General features: G+C 44.5%; 1 protein-coding gene across 1 annotated transcript in view; it reads right to left on the reverse strand.

Moving 5' to 3' along the window:
* Positions 1-23,699: 23,699 nt before the first annotated feature.
* Positions 23,700-26,803, reverse strand: part of GFOD1 (Gfo/Idh/MocA-like oxidoreductase domain containing 1) — a 68,912-nt gene continuing 65,808 nt past the window's right edge. Inside the window, exon 2 of the mRNA XM_056854459.1 lies at positions 23,700-24,647. Within this exon, the coding sequence (XP_056710437.1) occupies positions 23,728-24,647 (920 nt within the window). The 3' untranslated portion in view covers positions 23,700-23,727. The remainder of the gene's footprint in view (positions 24,648-26,803) is intronic.

The raw sequence follows: 26,803 nt of genomic DNA on the forward strand, positions 1-26,803 counted from the left end.
TAGGGTTGCCAACTTCGGGTTAGGAAACTCCTGGAGATTTGGAGCTGGATCTTGGGGAGGACAGGGACCTCAGTGGGGTACAATGCCATAGAGCCCTGACGCGGAAGCCAAGCCCACCTTCCCAAGTGTTCATTTTCTCCAGGGGAACTGAACTCTGCAGTAGGGTTGCCAGGTCCCCCCGGCCACTGGTGGGGCAAGGTAATCAGTTCCAGGTTGGGAAACCTGGAGATTTGGGGATGGAGCCTGGGGAAGGCAGGGACCTCAGTGGGGTACAATGCCACAGCGCCCACCTTCCCAAGCATTCCTTTTCTCCAGGGGAACTGAACTCTGCAGTAGGGTTGCCAGGTCCCCCCTGGCCACCGGTGGGTGGGGGGTGGGGGGTCAGGGTCACCAGTTCCAGGTGGGGACCCTCCTGGAGATTACAGGATGGAGCGACTCCGGTGGGGCACAAGGCCACAGCGCCCGCCCTCCGAAGCATCCCCGTTTCCTCCAGGGGGGGGGACTGATCTCCGCAGCCTGCAGGTGAGCGACAGTTCCGGGGGATCCCCCCCAGGTGCCACCGGGAGGTTGGCATCCCTTGCGGCACAAGCTGGCGTCAATCACCCAGCACGACGTCAGAGGCGGGGGGGGCGTTCGCAGCCTTTAAGGCTGGCTGGCTTTGCGGCTGCAATCCGGCGAGCCTTTGGGGGGGGGGGGAGGAGGAGGAGGAGGAGGAGGAGAAGAAGAAGAAGAAGAAGAAGAAGAAGAAGAAGGAGGAGGAGGAGAAGAAGGAGGAGGAGAAGAAGAAGAAGAAGAAGAAGAAGAAGAAGGAGGAGGAGGAGGAGGAGGAGGAGGAGGAGGAGGAGGAGGAGGAGGAGGAGGAAGAAACAGACCTCGGGGGTCCCGCGGCCAGGTTGCAGCACCGAGCGGTCCGGCTCCTCCAGGCTGGGGCCGCGCAGCCGCAGTCCCAACCAGGGGCTTGCGGGCAGGAAGGCGGCGGCGCCGCCTGGCGGGTCCTAGAGCCCGGCGGCCGCCGCCCTGCCTCGCCGAACCGAGCTCGGTTCGGCGAGGCAGGGCGGCGGCCGCCGGGCTCTAGGACCCGCCAGGCGCCGCCGCCGCCTTCCTCCCTGTAGCCTAGGCCAGATGGTGATTGATGGCCCTCCTAGGTCTCTAAAGCCATTTGCACGTCACAAAAACAATGTATGCTTTTGCTCCCATTCTTGGCCGGCAACAATGGGAATCGATGGCCATGAATCTGTGCGTCTTCAAAGGGACTCATTACCTGGGATTAAGCGCTACTGAACGCCACGGGAGTTGCTTCTGAGTAGGCGAGGGCTTCGTCTCAGAAGACTGGTCGATACTACAATGGTCTGTTGTGCCGTTTACCACGCCAAGTGCGACTGGACGGCACTTAACCCCCGATCGGCCTCTAAAGCCACTTGCACATAACAAAACGTGCATTTGATCAAAGTAATTGTTGAACTGAAATACAATTAGGAAGAAATCTATTGATAGTGAAATAATTATTACGCTCGAACTTAAAATGATAACACTGTTGCTGTATGTAGGTTTTATTTTATTTGGTTTTTTTTATCTTATATTTTGGAAATGTACGTCCAGGTTTTTTTTACTTTAAATTTTTTTAAAGCTATAGCCCTAAGCTATAGCTTGTTCAGCTTATACGTAAATCCGGCACTGTGTGTGTTAAGTGGCGTCAAGTCGTTTCCGACTCATGGCGACCCTATGAATCAGTGTCCTCCAAAGCGTCCTCTCCTTAACAGACTTGCTCAGATCTTGATAATTGAGGGCTGTGGCTTCCTTTATTGAGTCCATCCCATCTCTTGCTGTGTCTTCCTCTTTTCCTGCTGCCCTCCACTTTTCCTAGCATGACTGTCTTTTCCAGTGACTCTTCTCATCTCATAATGTGTCCAAAGTACAACAGCCTCAGTTTAGTCATTTTAGCTTCTAGGGTCAGTTCAGGCTTGATTTGATCTAAAACCCACTGATTTGTTTTTTTTTGGCGGTCCAGGGTATCCGTAACAGCCTCCTACAACACCACAATTCAAAAGAATGTACTTTTTTCCTATCAGCTTTCTTCTTTGTCCAGCTCTCACACCCATACATAGTAATAGGGAATATGATGGCATGAATTAATCTAGTCTTGGTGGCCAGTGACACATCCTTACACTTCAAAATCTTTTCTAGCTCCTTCATGGCTGCCCTTCCCAGTCTCAATCTCCTTCTGATTTCTTGGCTGCAGTCTCCCTTTTGGTTGATGGCGGAGCCAAGGAATAGAAAGTCTTCAACAATTTCAATTTCCTCATTGTCAAGTTGTGTAATTCTCCTGTAGTCATTACTTTTTTCTTCCTGATTTACTCCAAAGTAAAAGCAACAAACAATCCTGTCTGTGGCGCCCATAACCTAAATCCTTATTTTGAGTTCCTTCTTCCCTTGAAGCATGCAGATGCATCCCAAATAAAAGATCTGTCGTCAAGTAGGTCCACAATAGTTCTTGGGCCAGTCCGAATGTCCTGGATGGCCCTCACGAGCCAGTTCCATCTCGGAAGCTAAGCAGGGTCAGCCCTGGTCAGTATTTGGATGGGAGACCACCAGGGAAGTCCAGGGTCGCTATAGAGAGGCAGGCCACGGCAAACCATCTCTATTAGTCTCTTGCCTTGAAAGCCCCTTCCTGTAGTTGCCATAAGTCTGAAGGCCAGTTAGGTAAAGGTCCCCCCACTTCCCCACAGAAGTGGTACTACAGCAGTTCGGGGGATTCCAGTTTTACAGGAAAGAGAGACTCATGCAGTCAGCTGCCACCCATGCAACTGAGTCATTCAAACATTTTCCCAGCCATGTGGAAGCTGCTCAGAAATAGGTCCATCACAATAGCACCACAGTTGATAACTGGACAAGACAACCGTTTCTCAAGTGATCTCAGCAGATCGCAGAAGCTAAGCAGAGTCAACGCTGACAAATGTTTGGATGGAAGATCTCCAAGGAAAACAGGGTCCTGACATGGAGACAGGCAATGGTAAACCACCTCTGAACGTCTCTCGCCTTGAAAACCCCACCAGGGGTCTGCCATAAGTCAGATGTGACTTGACGACAAAAAATAAAAAAAACTACTGGTCAGTATTCACATTAGATGGGAACAAAAGGTCCCGATAGCAGAATCTGACAAGTCACAGTTTCAGACTGTTGCCCTATCCAAAACCATTACCCAGCTGATTTTGCTACCATTCTTGGCCAGCAACAATGGGAAAAGATGGCAATAAATCTGTGTGTCTTCAAAGGGACTCATTACCTGGGATTAAGCACTACTGAACGCCATGGGAGTTACTTCTGAGTAGGCGAGTGCTTCATATCAGAAGACTGATCAATTCTAAAATTGTATATTGTTCAGTTTACAACGCAAAGTGCAACTTTGTTTATTTGAATGGACAAAAGGGAACAATATTAAGGTTTTTAGTGATCACAGACATGTTTAAATGTGACAGATTGTTTATTTTATCTGTTTTTATTTTATTAGGTTTCTACCCTGCCCTTTTCCAGTACAAGCTTGGCTCAGGGCGGGTAACAACAACCATAATACCACAATTTGTACATTAAAACAATTATATATAAAATTGTTTTAATGTATATGTGTGTGTGTGTGTATTAGTATAAAAACTTTAAAATTCAAATTAACGACAACGAAAATGGCTCCCTAACAACAATTATGGCCAGATTAAGCCAGATGGGGAGCGGAAAGGAAAGGGAGGCCAGCAGCTGTAAAACCTTCACTGCCCTCAACCATAGGCTCGGCAGAACATTCATTTTATTATTCATTTTGGCGGAGCACAAGTCTTTTAGTTTCTTGACAGCAGTTTTATACTGTTGGCAGTAGGTGGCAAACTTAGTCAAGTTTCTTTTTTATGTCTACATGTCCAAAAAATGTCACTAGGTGGCAGTTTTCTCTTTGTGAGTATTATGGACTACCTTAAAGAAGCAGGTTTGTTTTGTTTCGTGGGGATTGGATGATTACTGTGGACACACTTAAGAGTTTCTGTATACCCAATGTGGTTTTTTAAAAGATTTTTAAAAATAGAGTTCTAATCAAGAAACATAAACCTCCTAGGCTGCGTACAAGTATGCATTGATTCTGCATAGATGCATCATTTCTACACATTTTCTTGCTAAGTTCCTCAGATTGTGTTTGACTCAGTCAACCCCCAAACGTTTAGGTGGTCCCAACAATGGACCATCATTCTACATATAAGTATTCTTTGAGGTTTGAGACTGCCACAATTCCTATGTATCTTAGAAAGTTTTGTCAAGCCGCATCCAACTTATGGCGACCCCATTGGGTTTTCAAGGCAAGAGACTAACAGAGGTGGTATGCCATTGCCTGCCTCTGTGTCAAGACCCTGGACTTCCTTGGCAGTCTCCCATCCAAATACTACCCAGGGCCAACCCTTCTTAGCATCTGAGATCTGATGAAATCAGTCTAGCCTGGGCTATCCAGGCCAGGGCATGAATCTTAGACTTAACAAATGTACTGTGGAATATTGTCAGCTAATGTGAGCAACAGCTCATTTATCAAATGCATGAAGTGTGTGAAGTCATCACCTAAATGATAAGGTATATATACCCTGAGAGTGCTAGAAGCCTTTATTATCTTCTGTAAACTCAGTTAAGTTTGGATATTTTGTTATATTAATTACAGAAGAGTAGCCAAGCCCTGCATTTTCAGTTGAGGTCAGCCTTTCATGGGGGGCGTGGCGTAAAATTTCAGCAACATTATTTCCATTACCCCAATATATGAATAGTTGTGCAATATTCAAAAGTACATATTTTTTCCAGAAGGTATCCTATGTCTTTAGCATCTGTTTTAACAAGCAGAAATTGTGTGGATAAAGCTTTTCCATCACTAAGTCTGCAGACAGGACCTTTGCTGCACAACATAAATAATGGGCATTAGTTTCAACGCTCAAGACTGCAGTCCTAATAGCCAAATCACATATGTTAGTGCCTAAAGTACAGCTGTGAAGAGATTCTGTATGGATCAGGGCCACGACGCCAGTGGACTCCCCGCCCCTTTCCCCAATCAATTTCCCCCCTCTAGGATGCTTTAAACTGTATTGAGGGAGGGGGGAAGACAGGCACAATACAGGTTCCCATATTTTTTCCTTACTACACTTCAAAATAGATGGATAGGGGCATTTTCAAGAAGTTAAATAGCATGAGGGGGGGAGAATTAAACCCAATACAATCATTTTAGGATAACTCTTATTTCTGGGCAATGTTCTCCTGCTAATTAGTACTTAATGAGGTAATTGGATGTAATTCCAGTGGCCTCCAGGATGAAACCACCTCTTCCTGTGTTGATTGTGGGTATTTGTATTGGCCTACAGCCTAGCTCTCAACTTAAATGTAAGGTGTTTCACAGCACTAGAAGTATTTCTTTGCATTCCTTGCATTGAATTCAAATGGCAAACCTATGTTCACTCAAATACATAAATGAACACCCGTATTTGCTCGAATTTCACTATTCACACATCTCAAAACGTTGAAAACAAAAAGTGAGTGCGCCTCCGCCTCAACTTTATGTAGAATGGTAATGACTCAAGAATAGTCATGTATCCTCCCATAAAGTGATGGGACGATTGAGTCAAGGGGAAATCATCCCCCAAGCTACTTGCCCCACAGGGCAAGGGTTAAGGATATACATACAGGTGTTTCCTCAATCTAATTCATCCCTACCAATCCCAGGCTCAGCTCTAAAGTAGGAAGTCCTGATAACAGAGCTTCCTTGTCACCTCAATGTTTAACTTAGCATAAGGAAGAAGAATGAAAGTTCCTGATTTCCTTCCAGGAGCCATCTATTAAGAAAACAGATGGAAAACAGCACCAAAGGGCACAGATATAGCTTTGTTCAAGTAATGCCATTGTAGTATGGAAATATGTTTTTGTGTACTGCCCTGTGCAGTGGGGAAAGCTTGCTGACACTAGAGCATTCCACTCAGGCTGGGCTGCCAATAAGTCGCATTGCCTTCTACCACTGGATATGCTGCTACTCAAGCTACTGCGTCCATGCCTTGCAATTCCAAAAGAATCCTGAAGCAGTTCTTAAGGACTTCACTCTCTCCAGCTCTGTATCCCTTCTATTCCTGTGTTCAGGCTTTAAAATAAAGTTTCATGCTAGATTCCCAGCTATGAAATAGGAAATAAGCAGGGGAAATTCCTAGACTGCAGGAAGGCTGAATAAGCACAACCATGGCTCTTAATAAGCTTTCCAGAAATTTCATAAACTAGTGTCCTGGAACTGGTGTTTTTGGACTACTGCTTTATAACACTGCATGGAGAAGGGCCCCAAATACCTGCGCTCAGATATAAAACAATTAATGGATGAAAGCAGAAGATGACAGAATCATGTCCAGATCACCTAGATTCAGGAAGATGAGCTATATAAAGCATCCATAGCTATAGGTTGTTTCAATTTTTTTATTTTGGAAGTTCATTTCAGATATAAAAAGTCAAAATTCTTACACCAGTCTTTAAAAGCCATGCACACCATTCAAAAATTTTATAACTTAAATTGTCGTTTTCCTTCAAAAATCTCAGAAACATGTTGAGCATTTATTTCCAACATACTGACAATAATCTGTTCACAGTAACATGCTTCCACTACACAGAGTCTATGCTTGCCTAGTAATGACCTCACAATCCAAGACTTACTAAATCTAAAACATGGATTAGTGTGTGGTATAGGATACACATAAATTTTTCTCCCTATGCATGTAAAGCCAGGCACAGATTCTATGGCCACTTAGAGGAAACCAGTCCAGATTCTTTAGTCCTGCAAAAAACCCTCACAATGTACGCTTGAATCCCTCTCCATTTTATTTGTCAACTCTGATCCTCTCATTGGAACTGTGTGATTATGGTTTAATTTTGGCAGAAAACATCCTTGCTGTCATCTTTGACAAGTTGCACAGACTATTCCTCTAAATGGTTGGATCTGGCAATGTCTATTAATGAAGTGTAACAAACATAGCTAAAAGCTTAGTGGATCTGTGTCATTCCAGTGTATCACGTTGCAAGATAGATTTTGCTTGGAAGAAGAGGCCGGCATGGACTTCACCGTAGCCATTTTGGTCCTCATTTTGGAAAGGGACTGAGAAGGAGCCGACTTGACTGAAGTTGGTCTCTGAAGTTGGGGGGTGGGGGGACTGACATGTACGGAGACCGGTTTTTCTCCAAGAGTGCGGCCTTCAAGTGGAAAGCCCTGTCCGATCAAGCCTTCAGGGTAAATTTCAGGCAGATGGAACAAGTCTGCACATTATGCTCCTCTCCTAAGCAGCTATAAATCTCCACCCGTGCTGTAGGCTATGCTAAGAAGGCAAAAAAAACCAGCACTGGAGCTCCAAGTGAAAAACGTTCTTAGAGTTTACGCATGTAAATATTTCTAAACACCTTATGCAAAATGTGAGGTCATACACCAAACAATGTGAGATATTATAAACAACCTATCTAAATATACAAAATGACACAGATACAAACATGCTCGCACGCATGCCTTCTTACCTCTCCTAAGCAGAGCAAGCACTCCCCCCATGTTCATCAGAGTGAGACATTTTAGTGCCTCATGAGACGTACTTAAAAAAAAAAGGCCTTCGAGACCGGGCTCAGCGGCAACAAAGGACCGTCGGGTTTAACAGGTTAGGTCAGCCAAAGCTACCTCAACCTCAACAGAGCTTATAGTTTGGGGCAAAAACCCCCGACACTCATGACGAATGTGAAGATTAAATCGTCCCTGTGGGAAAACTCGTAGTGGCTAGCAAATAATGTCCACTCATGATGGTGGCAGAAAAGGAACTGCGGGGAAAGGGCCACCCCCCCAAGGTCATGTGATGGTCTGAGTGCGAAAATCCATCCCATTGGCTCTGAGGGGGAGGGGCACCCCCCTGTATCCATGAGGCTAGACAAGTCTAGCAATTGCAAGCCTGCGCAGACACAGAAGACTGAAGATGAACTGATATTCGGAGGTTTGCTGCTGATTCTTGTATAGGTTCCCTATCCTGGCTAGTAGCAGAATGTCGAAGACCATTGAATATCGGATGGGGTAAAAAGTGGAATTGATTCACGCATGCCTCATGCCTTCCAGAGTATTACATGGGCAGACCAATTTCTCCTCCCTTCCTTGCTACAGCAATATGTGTGTGTGTAAAGTGCCGTCAAGTCACAGCCAACTTACGGAAACCCCTTTTGGGGTTTTCATGGCAAGAGACTAACAGAGGTGGTTTGCCAGTGCCTTCCTCTGCACAGCAGCCCTGGTCTTCCTTAGTGGTCTCCCATCCAAATACTAACCAGGGCTGACCCTGCTTAGCTTCTCAGATCTGACGAGATCAGGCTAGCCTGGGCCATCCAGGTCAGGGCACAGCAATATAGCTCTGACTATTTTTAAGCTCCCCCAAAGCTCTCCAGTGTGGTTGGGGGCGGGGACACCAGAAGTGAGGTAGCAGCATTGATGTGGGCAGGACCTGAAAATAAAGTATATCTTCCCATTCATATGATGTTCAAAGGCAGCTTGACTGTGATCTTTGTGAAAAGGCTGTGATATCTAGTTTGGGAGACTGCAGCTGGGGGAAACACAAAAGCAGGAAGAAATAAAGGGGGACATTATGTAGATGTTCCCTAAAACAATGTTGCAGTAATGAAGCCAAAGTGGAGCTAAATATCCACATGGAAACAAGATATAGCACCAGAATCTGAAGAAGTGAGCTGTGACTCATGAGAGCTCCGTACCCTGCCAGAATTTTGTCTTTAAAGTGCTACTGGACTCCTGCCCTTTTCTGCTGCAACAGAAGCAGCATCTTTTCTCACACCGGTATGCTGAAGCCTCCCAGCGGGCTCCTAGGAAAATCTGATTGTTTTCTGAATGCCGCCATCATGCTTGTGCTGGCAAGTGATAGCCGACTTATGGCAACCCAGTAGGGTTTTCAAGGCAAGAGGCTAACAGGAGTGGTTTGCCATTGGCCTTTTATGCAGGGATTTCCCTGCAGTCACCCCCGCCGACTGCTTCAGGGATTTCTTTTGATTATGCATACCTTTTCCGGACATCAGAGGTCTCCTCACTCTCCCCGTGCATTTTGCTGGCATTTTTTAGATTCTGGCTAAAACAGCATCTGGAAAACCAGACCGAGGTGACCTCTGATGGGCAGAAAACACATGCATAATCAAAAGGAAGTCCTGAAGCAGTTGGAGGGGGTGACTGCAGGAAAACGTCCCTGCATAAAAGGCCATTGCCTTCCTCTGCATAGCAACCCTGGTATTCCTTGGTGGTCTCCCATCCAAGTACTAGCCAGGTTAGCCAAGTACTAGTCCATCCCATCCAAGTACTAGCCAGGCTAGCCAAGCACTAGCCTGCTTAGTTTCTGAGATCTGACAAGATCAGGCTAGCCTGGGCCATGGTGCCAGCATGCTAACGTCTCTGCAAATCTCTCTGTATGTATATCTGGACAAACCCCATTTAAAATTTTTGTAAAGGTTGGCCCTGACAGGAGAATGTGAAGCTGGGGTTTTGCTCTGTTTTTTCTGGGTTAATTCACGTGAAAAATATTATTTCTGTATACCAAAGACAGACATTAGGAAGGACTTTTTTTGTACCTCTTACAAGTAAACTCGTAGCTACTGTGGACCTAGAAGGAAAAAACATATTCCCTGGAGCATCCCATTTTAAAACACAATTTCATGCACTTCACATGCAGAAATTAAGCAGGCTGTCTCGTTTGTTGCTACCAGCACACAAGGCCAGTCAAAAAATTGGCAAATGGAGGCAGGAGATTAAAATATCTTTAAAAGATTATTGTTTTTTGTTTTTAAAAACCTTTATGTTTTAGGCAATTAAACATAAATAATGTTTGGATTATCTCTCTCTCTCTCTCTCTCTCTCTCCCTCTCTCTCTCTCTCTCTCTCTCTCTGTGTCAATCCACCATAAAACTCGGGGGGGGGGGGGGAGGCTAGCTTGCATGACTCCTAGGGTTGCCAAATTTTTAAACAGACTGCTATAGATATGCCTTTAACCCGAACATTAATCTGCAAATATTAGCAAGGTGATGTTTATGTCTGTGTTATGAAAAGTTCCACTTGCAGTTTTGCATATCAAGCTGATGTTGAAGACCTATGAGTAGATCAGGGTATGTGTTGCCTGTCAGCTGGCAACTCTACTTACGCTATACTGTAATTGTAATTGCATTTGTTTTTTTAAATTATATTTCCCCCAGGGCTCCATTGAGAGAGTTAATGATCTCATAGCTCAAATATAAATGGTGGCCAGGAATTAACACACACCTTAAAGCAACAGACATCCATGATGGCCACTGCAGGAAAGATTTGTGAAAGCAGGCAGGAAAAAACATCCAGTAGTTATCTCAAGTGATGTTGTTATAATCTCACACATCTACAAACCTGCTTCCTTGACTTCTCCTCAGCTCTTTTTGGCAGTGCAGATATGGGAGGTTCTGCATGAAAAGCTGAGAAAGGAGAAGGTAATAGTGTCTGGGGGGGCCTCCTTTAGGGAGTCTTTGTTACATCAGCAGCCATTATATCAACCCCCAACTTTCTCTTGGACCTACTGGTATGCTTAGCAACCCACACTTCTTGCGCTTAAGAAATAGGCTAAGGCTAATTATCAGGAACTAATGGTCAAGAACTAAACGAGTTTCCTAAATTCTTGATACCTAGAACACGCCTGGATTAATATTTTGCGCACATCAATATATGTATTCTCAATCAGTTCCCCAAAAAAATGGATGGGCATCTTTCCTACAAATGTATCCGATATTATTTCTTGATTTCTCACCCCCTCCCCAGCAATAAAGACATACAGAGGTGAGCAACAGTTAGCATACCTACTCTATACAGATTCTTATCCTTTAGTTGACATTTTGCTAGTAATATGTATTTCCAAAATAATAATAAATATGTTGTCATTCACCACTATCTTTTGCATTTATTTAACCAGAGAAGGGATTCTTTGGGCTTTCTATGGGCTGACATATATATTTTAAAGTAATAACTCCTGACCATATGAAAATATAAGAGATACACAGCCAGGAATTCAAACTGAGTTTAGTAGTGTAGGCAAAGTGGCAGGTTTCCAGTGACATGGTAGAAAGGAAAAACTCAGAGCTAGGAAGGGGATTGACAAACAACTCTGGTGGTACTTCAGAGTTTTTGTCAAATACTGCAATTTTATGGCATATGATAAGACCGTTCATAATTTTTAATGACTAACGATGGAATAGAAGGACGAAACCAACTTGAAACCTGGAAAATTATTGCAGAAGAAGATGGTACCAGTAATTGAAAGACAACTGTGCTTCTGTTATAACAGCAGGCTGGAGCTTGCTTACCCCTACACTATTACGGAGGGAGTATGCCATAAAACCATTGATGAGCACATAGACCAGAAGCTTCCTAGCTACATTCCTAAGTAACTTCCTCTCCAAAATCCCAGTGTTCAATGAAGGAGCTAGGCTGGATACCCAAGCAGACAGTCAAACCCTTCTAGTAGGTTGTAAGGGCAACTGAGTTGACTGCCCCATGAGCTTTATAGATAGGGACCAATGTAGTGTTAGAATTATTAATGGGATTTCTCTTCCAAGCAGAACTGCCAGATCAAAATTTCAAAAATAAAGGACTGTTTCATCGTGTAGTGTCTGAAAATAAAGGAATGTATGTTCCATGGCTGCGTGAAAATATGGAGAAAACGTTTGGAAACTCTGACATCTTAAACTCTTTGAAATAAAGAATGTCTGACAAATCCTCTTGATTCATTTTGAAGGGGTTATTGATGTATTGAAGCCACTGGTGTATGCGGACACTGCTTGTGATGACACATCACTGGATTGTTCTGATACATCACAGACGTGAGGTGAAATTGAAGCTTAATCTGGAACAATCATTTTAAAATCTCATGTACCTTTACAATATTGGTCACCACCTCAAAATGATCAACAAACATGAGTCTCTTTTCTTCTTACCATCATTCCATCCCTCCCCTGCTTTAAAAAAAATCCTTGCAAAGCAGGAACATTAGTGATTTCATTCAGGTATACTTAGTCAAATAATGTTGTTTAAGCAGGAAGAAGCGAAAAGAAAGACAATGCAACAAAGGAATGGGTGACAATTGGAATCCTATCTCCTTTATTTACCATTTCTGTTCCTTTTATTTCATCAATGCAAGTATGTAAGAACAGCAGGAAACCATGTTTTAAGCAGCACATATGCTCATGACTGACTATTACTAACTACATTTCCCAAGCACGGTGAAAGTAACAAACGAACATCGTCCTCCCCATCAGTGGAAACTAGAAACACAGAATTTGCTGCAATTGACAGCTCTGGCTGCAGCTGGGGGCCAGAGCCAGGCCGCTTCCATTCAGAGGAGCTGGGCTGTTAAAATGCTAGAGACAAGCACAGCTCCCCTGATCTCTTAAAAATAGCCTCAAATCCTCATTATAATTTAGATGCCATTTCATTTTGCTACCTACAGTATAGATATATAAAATATAGACTCTGTTTTTTTATCACACACTCCTTTTGTTTGATAAATAGCTTTTTAAAATATCTACTATACATAAAATGCCCATGCATTGACATTCTTATATATATCATTTGCATCTTACATATATATATGTGTGTGTTCGTAAAACACAATAAATATATATATATATTTAATACAGCAATGAATGTACACTTGGTTTTTTTTTATGAAGGTTAAAAATATCAACAGAAAAAGGCATCATTCAAGAATCAATGGAAGTAGGGAACTGCAGTCAGGCATGGGTGCTAATAGGGTGCTAAGTCTACAGAGAGAAGAGGATTTACAGGGCTGGCCTATCAGGGTTCAGGTTTGTTTGCTCTTTGTTGATTAATGGATTGGATCCAACCAGCCAGGGGGGAACAGGGGCTATAGCAAGGAGAGGAATTGGGCGAGACTAAGTAAAAAAAGCTGGCTGGATCCAACCCAGTGTCTTTAGTGCACCACCCAGGTTGATGAGCACCCAGTGGCAGAAAAAACAAGGAAACTTGACCAGACCTGCCTGTAATGGGAATGAAATACCACGATGACACAAGTGGTCATAACTGGATTTTTAAAAAATGAAATCTCTATAATCATACAGTAAACAGTCATTCTTCAAGTGCTTTTCCAAGACAGAGTTGCTGGTCTGCTCATACACAAAGCAGAGAAACTTATAGTCTACACTCAAATTGCCTGGATCACATTCAAACTCTAAAGTGGCATTTTTTATTCTCAAACTTGCTTTCTCCTCTTCTAAAACATATTCTATCTTCTGTGATCCACCGTCCGCTCCCCTCCCCCCAGTGGTTTTGTCAGGATGCACGTGGCAATCTTGCACGCAGCTGAGTGCATTCTACTGCTATACACAGCAATCCATAAGAAAGCAAAGCACAGGATCATTTGAATGGGAGAGTTTCCTTTCCTCTTAGCCTCACCTCTCTCTCCTGATTACATCCTCCCCATTCATCCACCCACAGACAGGTGGGTAGGCTTTGGGAAGCCAAAAGAGGAAGAGGGAACAAAGCCCACCTGGCTGCTTTAGACATGGACCCAAAAGGCATTGCTAGACGTTATGGCCATGGGGGGTGGGGGTGGGGAGCTGTTTTGGCACTTGAGTGGGAAATAAAACCACCTGGCCCCAACATGCTGAAGGCCTGATCATGATAGGGCCCTTGCAGCATTTTAAATGGCCGATTTCAGCTCTAAAATGGCGTTGGTGTCTATCGGTTGGACCCATGGATGCCATAACATCTAGTTTGGCCTTCAGCTATCAAGGATGCAAGTGATGAGATAATGATCTATTGACTAGCTTCATGAAACACAAAGCAGCTGGGTGGTTTTGAAGTCTGGTACCTATGAAAAGGAAGGGGAAACTGATCTCACAATAAAGTTCTGGTAGGAAGATACCAGTAACAATTTTTCAGTGCAAATCTCAATGTCAGAGGTTATGTACAGATTTTGGAAAGTATATCTTGCAGGCTGTAATTCCAGAGGGGTAGTCATGTTAGTCCGTTACAGCAAAACAAAACAGAAGTCCAGAGGCACCTTAAGGACTAACAACATATATTCCAGCATGAATTCTCGTGAATCAGAGCTTGCTTCTTCAGATGCAATGGAAATTTTCTTTCTTTCTATTGCATCTGAAGAAGTGACTTCTGACTCTTGAAAGCTCATGCTGGTAGAAATGTTTTTAAGGTACACTGGATTTCTGTTTTGCTTTGTAATTTATTGAACCATTTGAAAACAGAATTCCATTTTCTGTTAATGCACTGGACATTTTTCTTTTATCCCAGAGAGTTTTTGCTAAACATGTGTATGTGTGTGCCGTTAAGTTGAAGCCAAATTATCATGATCCCAGTAAGAGGCTTTCAAGGCAATTAAGAAGCAGAGATAGTCTGCTATTATCTTCCTCTGCAGAGTCTTCCTCAGAGGACTCACTTCCAAGTACTGACCCTGCTTAGCTTCCAAGATCTGACGAGATCGGGCTATACTATGCTGCCTTCCCTCACGCTAAACGTGTAAAGAACACAAAAATGAACAGGAGAACACTGACATCATACAACTTGGATCCTGGGACTACAAAACTGCTTGTGCAGAAAGAGACACTAAGCACCTTCTCATCTTACTGGGGTAGGGAGGAGAACTCCACCAGTGCAGAGACTCCTCTACTAAAAGGCACCCCTGGTATCATCTATGCACAGGTATGGTCTACATGTGTAGGTAAGATGCTGCCAATGTAATGCAGCCACCAAGGGAAAACGAGCCTTGGCTACTCACCGTGAAGGCTTCTTCTGCTCAGAGGGACAAAGGACATCTTTAGAATGGGTGTTTTCCGTTCCTCGTGCTCCGGGAGGCAGGACTCAAAACTTAATTTCCTGTCTCTTGAGGGAAACACCCCTCCTTCCCTTTCAGTTTAAAGACTTTCCGAGTAAATACATTTCAAAGTTGGACAGGTAAAAAATAAATATTAAAGGTGAAGAACAACCACATGAATAAAAGTAAAGATTAAGAACATGCAGCTATCACAGAATCAGAGCCTGAACTGGAGGAATATGAACCAAGTGATTAGGAAGAGATCCTGTAACATAGAAGATTAAAAAACGGTCTGTGAACTACCAATAGAATTGAGAGGACATCTGGGCGGGCAAGATGTCCTTCGTCCCTCTGAGCAGAAGAAGCCTTCAAGGTGAGTAGCCAAGGCTTGTTCTCGCTCAGAGGGAGAAGGACATCTTTAGAATGAGACATACAAGAGCTGTCCCGGCCCGGATAGGGTTCAGACGTCCTGGAGTACACTTTGCAAGACGCGCCTGCCGAAGCATATAGGTTTAACTTATAGTGGCGTACAAATGTGGAAATGGAAGACCAGGTAGCGGCCTTGCATATTTCCTCCAGTGGGGCTCCTCTATCGAATGCGGTAGAGGTGGCTGCGCTTCTAACTGAGTGAGCTGTGATCCCTGGAGGAATGGGGAGGTTGCTTTCTCTGTAGGCCTGTGAGATGCAATGTGTGATAGTTCTGCTGATGGATGCCCTAGACATAGGTTTGCCCTTATTAGGGGCTGTGAGATTAATGAATAGGGAATCGGAGTTTCTGATTGCTTTAGTGCGTTCTATGAATACTTGGAGAGCCCTTCTAAGGTCTAGGGAGTGCCAGGCCTTCTCCTTCATGGTCTTAGGCTTAGGGCAGAAGGAAGGCAAGACTAGCTCTTGATCCCTGTGGAACTGATTGTTGCATTTTGGGATAAAGGAAGGGTCCGGTCTAAGGACTACTTTGTCCTTGTGGAAAATACAAAGGTTTGGTCTAACTGACAGAGCCCCCAACTCTGAGACTCGACGGGCCGAAGTGACCGCTGTTAGAAATAGGGTTTTCATGCGTAACCACTTTAGACTTATCTGGCTGAGTGGTTCGAATGGTGGTTTTGTGAGGGCCGTGAGGACGGTATGAAGACTCCATGAAGGGAATCTATGTTTGACCTGAGGTGATGCTAGGCTGACCCCTCGTAGGAAGGACTTAATATGGGGATGTTTGATTAGGGAATATCCGGATACTTTTGGTACTATAGTAGGGATGGCTGCTAATTGTCTGCGGAGAGTGGACGGTGCCAGGCCCTGAGCACGACCATCCTGGAGAAAGGCTAGAATACCGACTGCACGTGGTTTCAGGGGGTTTTGATGTTTCCGTCTACACCAGCAAGCAAAGGCTTTCCAGGTGTAAATTCGCTGGGTAGATGGTCGTCTGGCCGCAAGGATGGTGGACACAATCTCGGAATTGTAACCCTTGTCTAACAGTCTGCTCCGTTCAATAGCCATGCGGTCAATTGAAACCAGTTTGGATCCGGGTGGCATATTGGGCCCTGTATCAGGAGGTCTGGTCTGTCCAGAAGTCTATAGTGGTTGTGTTTGGATAGTTCTATCAGAGATGGGAACCATGGGCGGCGGGGCCAATAAGGGGCCACCATGATGACCGACACCCTGAGAAGACGGACTCTCTTTAAGACTCTCGGAATGAGAGGGAGAGGGGGAAAGGCATACAGAAGACCCTGTGGCCAAGGGGAGAGGAGGGCATCGATTTGTTCCACCTCAGGCTGTTGGTACCTGGAGAAGTATCTCGGGGTCTGGTGATTGGTCTTGGAGGCAAAGAGGTCTACCAGGGGAGTGCCGAATCGGCGGACGATGAGGTGAAAGACTTCTGGATGGAGGGACCACTCAGCTTCGTCTAGGTGTTGCCTGCTGAGCCAGTCCGCCTGTATGTTCATGGTTCCCCTGATGTGTTCTGCACAAAGGGATGAGAGATGAGTTTCTGCCCATAATAACACTGCCGTGGCTTCTCGGTGAAGAGCTGATGATCTGGAGCCTCCTTGCTTGTTCAAGTAAGGTTTTGCGCTCACATTGTCGGTTCTGATCATCAGATCCTTGCCCACCAGTTGTTTTTGGAAATGTTGTAAGGCTCTGAATATGGCTCTTGTTTCCAGTATGTTAATATGTAACTTCTGCTCGGTGGGGTTCCACGACCCCTGCGCCGGTTGTCCAAGTAGAGTTACACCCCATCCCGAAAGGGAGGCGTCTGTGAACATTTGCAACGGGGTGGGTCTGATGTATTGAAGACCCTTGGAAAGATTGTTTGGTTGCATCCACCAGATGAGACTGGACCTGGCCGCCTTGGAGAGGATTAGGTATCTGTCCCTTTTCTGGATGATGTGCTTCTGATGGGCTCTGAGGAACCACTGGAGGGGTCTTGCCTTGAGACGAGCCCATTGTACAGCTGGTATACAAGAGATCATGTGACCCTGTAATTTCGCCAGGGCCATGAGGCTTACTGTTCGGGATTTTAAGGCAGATTTGGCCATGGAGTGTATTTTGAGAATCTTGTCCTCTGGTAAAATGAGAGCGTTGACTGTTGTGTCTATGTAGACCCCTAGGTGACGAAGTCTTTGAGTGGGATCTAGATGACTCTTTTTGAAGTTTACCATGAACCCGTGAGTTTCTAGAGATTCCAGTACCCTTTGTGTGTGCAGGGAGCTTTGGTCGGTGGACGAGGCGCATATAAGGACGTCGTCCAGATAGAATGTAGATGTATTCCTTCTTTGCGGAGCAGCGCCACCACTGTCACCAGCACCTTGGAGAAGATGCGTGGGGCTGAGGACAGACCTAAGGGAAGCGCCCAGAACTGGTAGTGATGACCTTGATACTGGAACCGTAGAAATCTTCTATGGTGAGGATGAATTAAGATGTGAAGGTAGGCTTCTGTCAGATCTATGGAGGTGAGGAAGTCTCCCGGTCTTAGGGCCTCCATGATGGATTTCAGGGTTTCCATCCTGAAGCGCTTTTTGAGAACGTGCCTGTTTAGGTGTTTGAGGTCTAGTATGGCGCGCCATCCACTGTCTCTCTTGGGCACGGTAAAGAAGATTGAATAGATACCCGAGGAGCGCTCCAATGGTGGGACTGTTTCGATGGCCTTGATATCTTGGAGGTGTAGGATAGCCTGGGAGGTCCTGTGTTGTTTGTCCCTGTTCTTGGAAGTTGGGGAAACTCTCATCCGATCTGACGGAGGCCTGAAAAATTCTATTTGATAGCCCTGGCGGATCAATTCCAGTACCCAAAGGTCTGGTTGGGAGGTTTCCCACTGAGGGTAAAACAGAGTGAGTCTGCCCCCCACCGGAAGTGGGTTGGCGTCATTGTTTGTTTTGACATGCAGTCTTATCTCCTTTTTCACCTTGAAAGTTGGAGAATCTGTTGGATCTAGAGAATCGACCTGTTCTACTAAAGGAGCCACGGTTGGAGCTCCAGTTGCCTCTTCTTTGTTCTGGTCTGAATCGTTGGAGGGTATGGTAGGAACGAAAGGATGTATTGGATGAGAAGCCTTTGGAGTCCTTGCGTAGACTCTTGGGGAGCATCTTCCTTTTGTCCCTGGTTTCCACCAGGATGGAATCAAGTTTATCTCCGAAAAGCCTCTTTCCTTGGTAAGGATACCCCATAAGAACTCGGTCTGCCATGGTCGAAGCCAGAGCGCCCTTCTAGCGGAGGAGGCAGTAGCCATGGCTCTAGCAGCAAAGGTCATCGTATCTAGAGTAGAATCCACCAGGAAGGATACAGCCTTCAGAATTCTAGACACGCCCTCCTGGGCGTTTTTCTCCTCTGCCGGAATAAGCTGAGCTAGTTTGCGAGTCCATATGATGGCCGCTCTGGAAACCAGGGCCGATGTTATGGAGGAGCTTATGGCTAAGGCAGACGCCTGATGAGACTTTTTACATGCTAATTCCGTCTTCCTATCAGCTGGGTCTCTAATCATCACTAAGCCCTCCTCAGTGACCAGATCTGAGGAGTGCAGAGCTGTAACTGGTGACTCCACTAGGGGAACCTTCAGCAGTTCAGCTGTGTTGTTGGATATGTTGTATAACTTTCTCGTGGCTAAGGGGACCTGTTTGGTTGCCATCGGTTTGTCCCATTCCGCCTTTAGTAAGGTGAGGAAATAATCTGGGACAGGGACCGCCCTGTCTGGGACTTCATGCATATGGAAGAATTCTTTGGAACCTCTCTTTTTCTGCTCTGATTGTTTATCTGATTCTTCAGAGAGGTCCAAGGCTGCAAGCGTCTTGGTTAGTAATAGAGGAAATTCCTCAGTATTAAAGATTCTATTTTGTTTTGGTTGTTCAGTCAGCTCTTCTCCATCTGAGGAGAACTCGCCCTCCTCTTTGTCACTCCCGTCTTCAGAAGAAAAAAGGGAGGTGGATTGCTGCAAGACATTGTCATGAGTATCTACAGTGTTCCTATGTCCCTTCCCTTGCAATTGATTGGAAGATGGATCCAGCGTTTGAGCTCTGGAGCTACCCTCTGGTCTGGCTGCAGTGTGCCCTGCTATGATGGATGGCGATGGGGAGACTATCTGGGCTGCTCTTATGCCTTCAGGGCATCCTTAATTAAGGAAGAGAGCTCTGCCTTTAAAAATGAGAGGCCGCTGGCATCCAATAAGGGGGTGGAAGGAAGGTAGGGTTCATTGGCACAACATTGCCAGGGACGATTTGAGGCGAGACGCCAAGTATAGGTTGAGGCGAGACGCCTGGGAGGAGGGGGGCGAGACGCCCATGTGCGCGCCGGGGTTAAGCATGGGCGAGACGCCCTGGGGCATGGCGGTGGAAGGAACTGGCGAGACGCCAACCGCCTGAGAAATCCCCTGTGCGCTAAAGGAGGGAGGAGCGGCAGACACCGCTGAGATCTCCCCAGCACCATTCAGGGCGAGAGAAGGGGCGGTAGCCGCTAAAAGCCCAGCGCCGTAATCGCTAGCAGCGATTAGAATATCGGAGGCGCGCGTTGCAATTTCCGAAGCGGCATGTGCCGCTGTTTCTCCCCCGCCCTCCTTGCCGGCTCGAATTTTAGAGGCGGCCTGCGGAGCGGGCGCCGCGGCGGCTTTCCCTTTGTTGCCGCTTCTAGGTGCGGTAGAGGAAAGAGAAGCGCGGGCGGCTGTGAGCAGGCGTTTAGCGCTGCTGGCTTTTGAGTTGCCGGTCCGCTTTCTCTTTCCCGATCCGGGGCCCCCTTTTTTCTTACCCTTAACCTCAGAGGTGTAGCTGCAGGATGGCTGCTCCTGCATTGTCTGAGTGGGCTCTAATAGACCCGGGTCTAGATCCCCCGGGACGATGAAGGAATTGGGCTGCTTGTCCGCCATTTTGAATTGGCGGGAAAGCAAGATATCCTATTCTAACTTAAATGAGAATAGAGTTAGAAGAGTAGAATAAGGGGTAGATAAGTTATTAGGGTAGACTGAGGAAAGGAAGAAGAGGAAGAAGTAAGAAGAAGTAAGAAGTCTATTTCCTAGTAGGTCTGTGCAGAGCTGCGACTCTAAGCTGCTCTCCCGACGAGGCAGGAAACAAAACTGAAAGGGAAGGAGGGGCGTTTCCCTCAAGAGACAGGAAATTAAGTTTTGAGTCCTGCCTCCCGGAGCACGAGGAACGGAAAACACCCATTCTAAAGATGTCCTTCTCCCTCTGAGCGAGAACAGGGTTATAACAGCATTTAGCATTATGCCTTTAAGTCTCTGTCCTCCAGTAGAGGGGCCCTGTGCTCTGAAAGGAACTCCCTGAAAATAGCAGGTTCTTTCTTAATTTTCCTATAATCTCAGTGGAACAAGCCAGGAACGTAACACCCAGATAATGGGTACAGCCAAATACAGAATTCTTCACTATCACTTGGAGTGTTTGGTACCTCAATGAATGCATGGATTGACTACAGTTGTGCATTGCTGAACAAGGGTGCAACAGGAAATCTAAGAAATGTCAAGTATTTCCCCATCAAACCTCTTGTTCACTCTGCTCTCCATCTGATTCCTCTTGAAAACAGTGGGAATCTTTGTGTCCTATATGATTCTGGAACAGGCTGACAGGGCTCTTAATAAACCTCTTTCTGCATCCTTGGCATCCGAACACATTTGGTTAATATCCTATACAGATCAGTGATAACTGACACAACAAAATGCAAAGGTTTACGGTCATGTCAACATTATAAATTTAAGCCAGTTTAACTCAACATTTTTCTTTTCCTGGAATGCTAGGAATTATAGTGTTGTGAGGAGGCCAGGGATCTCTTAACAGAGAATTGTCAGGAAATTGTCAGGAAAGTGGCAACCCATATGACCTTACTGTCCCTTTGAGAGCCTCCACCTGCTGTGCTGGAAAAGTGTCCTATATGTTACCCCAGGTGAGGCCTGAGGATAGGCAATGGGACTGGAAGTGGGGACAAGACAAGGCAAGGGTGGCAGTCCCCCCCCCCCATTTTGCAGCTGCAGAGCTGTCAAAGAGACTGCAGGATTCTTAAGGATGCAACCTGGCAATGTTATTTCTAACAGCAAAACCATGGTAATTAATAGGATTAAACCACAGCTTAGGCTGTAGGCAGATGTGCCCTGTCTTCAGTGGCTATGCAGAAATAGAAATCTCTCATTCTAGCAAGCCAACACAGATTTTGCTGTAAGACTGCCATTTGAAAACTGAATCTACATCAACTTTAGCAGTAAAAAAAATCTAAATCCTCTGGCATCAGAAATTCAATAATATTACATTTGCAAATTGTTCTTTGTGCTGGCACACCTTCTTTTATCAAGAGTCGAAAGCTTTCTTTCAGTGCTCAATTAACTTTGTAAATCTGATGTCTTCTCCTGGGCATGAGGATGCATGACAATCTCTCTCTGGGTTCAACTGCTGAAACCACAGGCCCTTCCGTTGTTATTCATGGAACATGGATTGTGGCTTCAGTGTTATCACAACATGGTTGCACAAATTTCCTGATGTGACAGAGATCATGAAAAGAGATGGGTGTCAATCCGGGGGGGGGGGCATTTATAACTTCTGTTTCCTTTGGCCAAATCATGCTTGGTTTTGTACAACTCTCTCCTATAAAAATAACATTTTGGATTTTATTTAACATTTATTTAAAATTTAACAAATTTATGCTTTGTTAAATACCACTTCAATTTAGGGTCTGAAGACAAACAGCAACACCAGAAACAACAAAGAATCCCATGGCACCTTAAAAAACAAACATTTATTGCAACATATGTTTTTGTGGATGCCTCATTTTGTCAGATGGATTATTTCATGCATCTGACACAGTGGGCTCCAAGTTTCATAGAAGCTTGTGCCCCAGTAAACTTGCTAGCATTTAATCTGTTCCTGGACTCTTTGTTGGTTTTGCTGTGGTTGGCTAATTGGGCAATGCATCTGAAATTTGCCAGAACAGAGCACAACAGAAGACTAAGGGACCCCCATTGTGGGCAATTTTTGTACATTCCTTATTTGTGCATAGATTTCTGTGCTTAGTAGCACAAGAATCCAATATGTGCATTCTAAGGGCACAATAAACTTTGGTTTGTCCCAACTGTAGTTTATGCAACAAACCGGTTAGTTTACCAAATGTAAATAACAAATTCTAGTTTACATGTAAACCCCAGTTTACCTGCATCCCAGTGGGGAGGGCATTTTTCCTAATCTGCCATCTCTGTGCCCTGGCAGCCATAAGGGATGGCATTACTCAACAAATTGTGATGTGTGAATTCAGACGTCACAGCAAACCACAATTAGTACCAATTGTGGGTAACAAACCAGCTACAAGCCCTAATCCCAGTTTTGTTCTTCCCAACAATCCCCAATTTCTTGGGCCATTTGCTTTGAATGGGCCCCTGGCTCAGCGGAAGAGCACCTGTTTTGCATGCAGAAGGTCGCAGGTTCAATCCCTGGCATCTCTAGTTGAAAGGATCAGGTAAAAGGTGATGTGCAAGACCGTCACCTGAGATTTCGAGAGCTATCAATTAGAATAGACAGTAGTGACCTTGATAGGCAAATGGTCTGGTTCAGTACTGTTAATCTAGAACAGAGACTTCCTACTTAAAAGGACCAAATTAACAAGTATGAGACAGCTTCACGGTGTCCAAATGTCACAACTAACTTGGGTTAGATCAAACCACAGTTTATTATGATGTCTGAGTGCTGCCTGTGAGAGACAGCCTGTATTTTAAAAACCATATTGCTTTCTTTTCAATTCATGTTGCAGGGAAGAGAGAAAAAAGGAATAATATTCCTGAAAAACAAAAGACTTTCCATGTTAGCTATAGGCAACAAATCAAGCTGCCAAATTTTGGTAGGGGACACATTCATGCCAAGTACACTTGGGCCTATTAACTGGCACAAGTGCATGGAGTTACTGAATATAACAGTAATACATTAGCATGCTCTTACCAGCGGGGCTGCTATGAAAGCATTTGTGTCAGAAGTCAGCCATTCTGTCTTCCACAAGGGACTTTCTGACATTACTCCATCTTCACAGACTGCTGGTTGGCAAGGAAAGCCCCAACTGGACCTTCCTGAACCTTTTTTCCCTAAAGTAAACACAATTCAATCAGCTATGCGCTTTGCCGGTTATACACGGATTCCATTTTAACTTCCTATAATGCTACTTTGTAAACACTTTTATCAGGCTCGCGAAGTCTTTGTTCAGTCTGGTGTGGGGATTTCAAATGCCCTGTAAAAGCAGCAACTAGCTCAGCACCAACTAGGCAATGTGGCTTACATATCAAGGAGTTATTTCTCGGATTGTCTCCCTTGTCCAAGACATGATGCTCAAGGTATCTTGTATGTTAGGAAAGAACTGCATTGATTCACCTCTCCACCCCCACCCCCCCGCCAAATGTGAGAAGAAGCTAGCAGTACAGAGACATTCGACTCCTGCGCATAGCTTCACTGATCAAGTACGCAGGGCTTAATTCTGGTTCTTCAGTCATAATCACAATATTCTGCCATTCACCTAGTTGGTTTGATTTTTTAATGGTGTCCACCACACACAATGCATAGAGGCAGTCATCGAACGTGGCAGCCATTGTGAGCGGCCGACCATCCCAGGTTCTTCTGTCGTCCTGATCTTCAAACGCCTGCCGAACAGCCTGCACCATCTTTATTGTTCCTCGGAGGTATGGGGATGGGATGTCACTGAAGGCCTTTTCAGGTAACAAGGAGTTGCTGACTGGTGTGGAATCCTTCAGAAGGAGTTCCTTCTGTGAGGAGCTATTGCTTTGTCCGTACAAGTCAGTTCCTACTACAATCAGCCGCCCACTGGAACCTACCACAATAATATCTTGTTTGAATTCCCCAGGGATGTTGAAGTTGAGGGTCACAGTGCAACACACTCCACCTTCCAAGACCATCTGAAATGTACAGAAGTCATCGCTCGTGATTTGCCGTATCCCCTTGATGTAGTCGGTCTGTTTCACAAAAGTCTTAAGCAACCCATGCACTTTCACGGCTTTCTGGCTAGTGAGGAAGGTCAGGAGGTCAATGATGTAAGTCCCGACGGAGTGCAGGCCCCCACCTCCCATCAGATCATCACAGCTCCAGTTGTACTTCTTCCCCAGCAGGCTGCCGCTGTGAACCTGTACCTCGCACACAAGCAGCTCTCCAACGTAGCCTTCTTGGATCAGCTGCTTCATCTTCACAAAGGCAGGCAGAAAACGGAGAACGTTACCCATAATGCTCATGAGCTTGGGGTAGTAGTGGGCAGCAGACATCATCCTAAAGGCATCAAGAGGCGTGGCTGTTCGGTCACAGATGACATTCTTCCCGATCCCTGCCAGACATTAAAAACAAAGGAAGTTAGGATATCTCCTAGATACCAGTCGAATAAGCCAGCATGGTGTCTACAGATAGTATTCATTTTAAAAAACCAAAAAACAATTTATTAGATTTATTATCCTGTCCTTAATCCATGGAAATCAAGGCAGTGTGCATAGGGCTATCAGAAAGTCTCCTATCCAGGCACTGACCAAACCCAGATCAGCATAGTTGCAACAAAATTTGTTGAGAGGGTACCTTGTTTTTGTCAGGCATATTTTCTACTGCAATGGAGAACACTGTAACCTTTCCTTTTATCCCTTAGAAGCTCCTTGATCAATTGATCTTGAGCAGCATATATCTAGTGTTGGAAGGATATAAGGACTGAAACAAATCTTGCCACTGACAATGTAGCCATCTAATACCCAGCGAAAAAGAGGCATTTTTCTCCTCTTAGTGAAGATCATAATCTTAGATTTATGATGGTTTATTTTAAGACCTTCCCTAGAGCAGTACTCAGAAAAAGTTTGCATAGATCTTTTCAAACCAATTCTTGTGTGGGACAGGAGAACTGCATCGTCAGCATAGAGTAGAATTGGGGTGGGATGACTTGCAAGCTTTGGGGGGTGGCAAAACTCTGAGAAATTGGTTGCCATATAATTCAGGTATAGATTAAACAAGAGGGGAGCAAGGAGGCAACCTTGTCTAACTCCCTTGACCAGTTCAAAGGGCTCGGTGAACACTGTAACATGAAGTCCCATTCCTCTATAATGCTGGAATTTGTTCCTTATTTTTTATCACCTTCATATTTGATGTGAATTTATTTCCTACTCATTTATCTGTATAGTTTATAAGAGAACAGCTGGTCCCTCTGATCAGAGCAGTCCAACAGAATTTTGTCTACTTATTAATCTTTTTTGGTTCAACATTCAGGACCATCCTTATACTTTAAAAACAGGGCACAGACAGGTCTTACTTTCATGTTTGGTGGAAATGCCCTAAAATTCAACAATATTGGAAACAGATTCACAGAGAACTCCAGACGATATTGAAAATGAAGATACCACAAGATCCCAAATATTATTTACTTAGTATCGTCCCACCAAACTTGCCTTTGAAATTTCATGATATTTTTAAATATGCCACAACAGCAGCAAGAACAGTTCTGGAAAGGACTTGGAAACAAACGTCTACTCCCGAAATTGAAGAATGGAAAGAAAAGCTTTTAGACTACGCCAGTATGGCAAAAATGACTTTTATCTTAAATCCAAAGATTAATGAATTCATGGAACAATTTAATGAAAAATGGGAGTTATTTTATACTTATATGTCTTCTAGATAAGCAATTGACTAGTTAATATCTCTTTCAAAACGATATATTGACAAATGAAAGATATCTATCTTTAAAATGCCATTTTATTAGATAAATTATATAATGTTTGTTTGATATTTGTTGTACTCTATGAGCTTATTTTTCAATGAAATTCTAACGATGTTTTTATATATTTATGATCTATTTTCCCCCTTCCTTTTTTTCCCCTTCTGTACCCCCCAAAATATATATATAAAAATAAAATAAAAATAAAAATAAAAACAGGGCACTAGCCTAAAAGAAAAAATTCCAGTGGATGGATGTTATCTCAAGCCAAATCATTTGGATATTCTTTCAAGTGTAGTAGTACAGTTTCTTACGTGGACTTTACAAATTCAGTGGACTATCCATACATCCATAGTTTCATTGTCATAGAAGCTACCAAAAAATCCTTTGTTCATTATTCCCTATACCACTGAGGGCCAAACCAGATGGTACATTTTGCCACCAATCAGGTCTGGATTCAGCATGACCTGACTCCCATACTGAGACCTACAACAGTTGCTGAGAACTAAATTCTCAAGTGCCGCAAGGGCCTGACTCAGATCACACCATGGTGCCAGGGGGATGGACTTCAGCCTTCCCCATATGCAATTTTCCTGACCTAAAATGGCCCCAGTGACATTATTTGACTTATGGGGCGCATGCACGTGCAATATTGGCAAAAAGGCACATGAATGCATATGGGTGACCTACTTTTTTTTAAATAGGTAAAGTTCAGCTGTAGCTTTGGTTACAAAACTGTCAATTAAAACTAATGAAACTGGGCTTATCCCCTTTGCCGAAGGACTTTAAAAACA

This window comes from Euleptes europaea, chromosome 8 (genome assembly GCF_029931775.1).
Source record: "Euleptes europaea isolate rEulEur1 chromosome 8, rEulEur1.hap1, whole genome shotgun sequence".
Lineage (NCBI taxonomy): Eukaryota > Metazoa > Chordata > Lepidosauria > Squamata > Sphaerodactylidae > Euleptes > Euleptes europaea.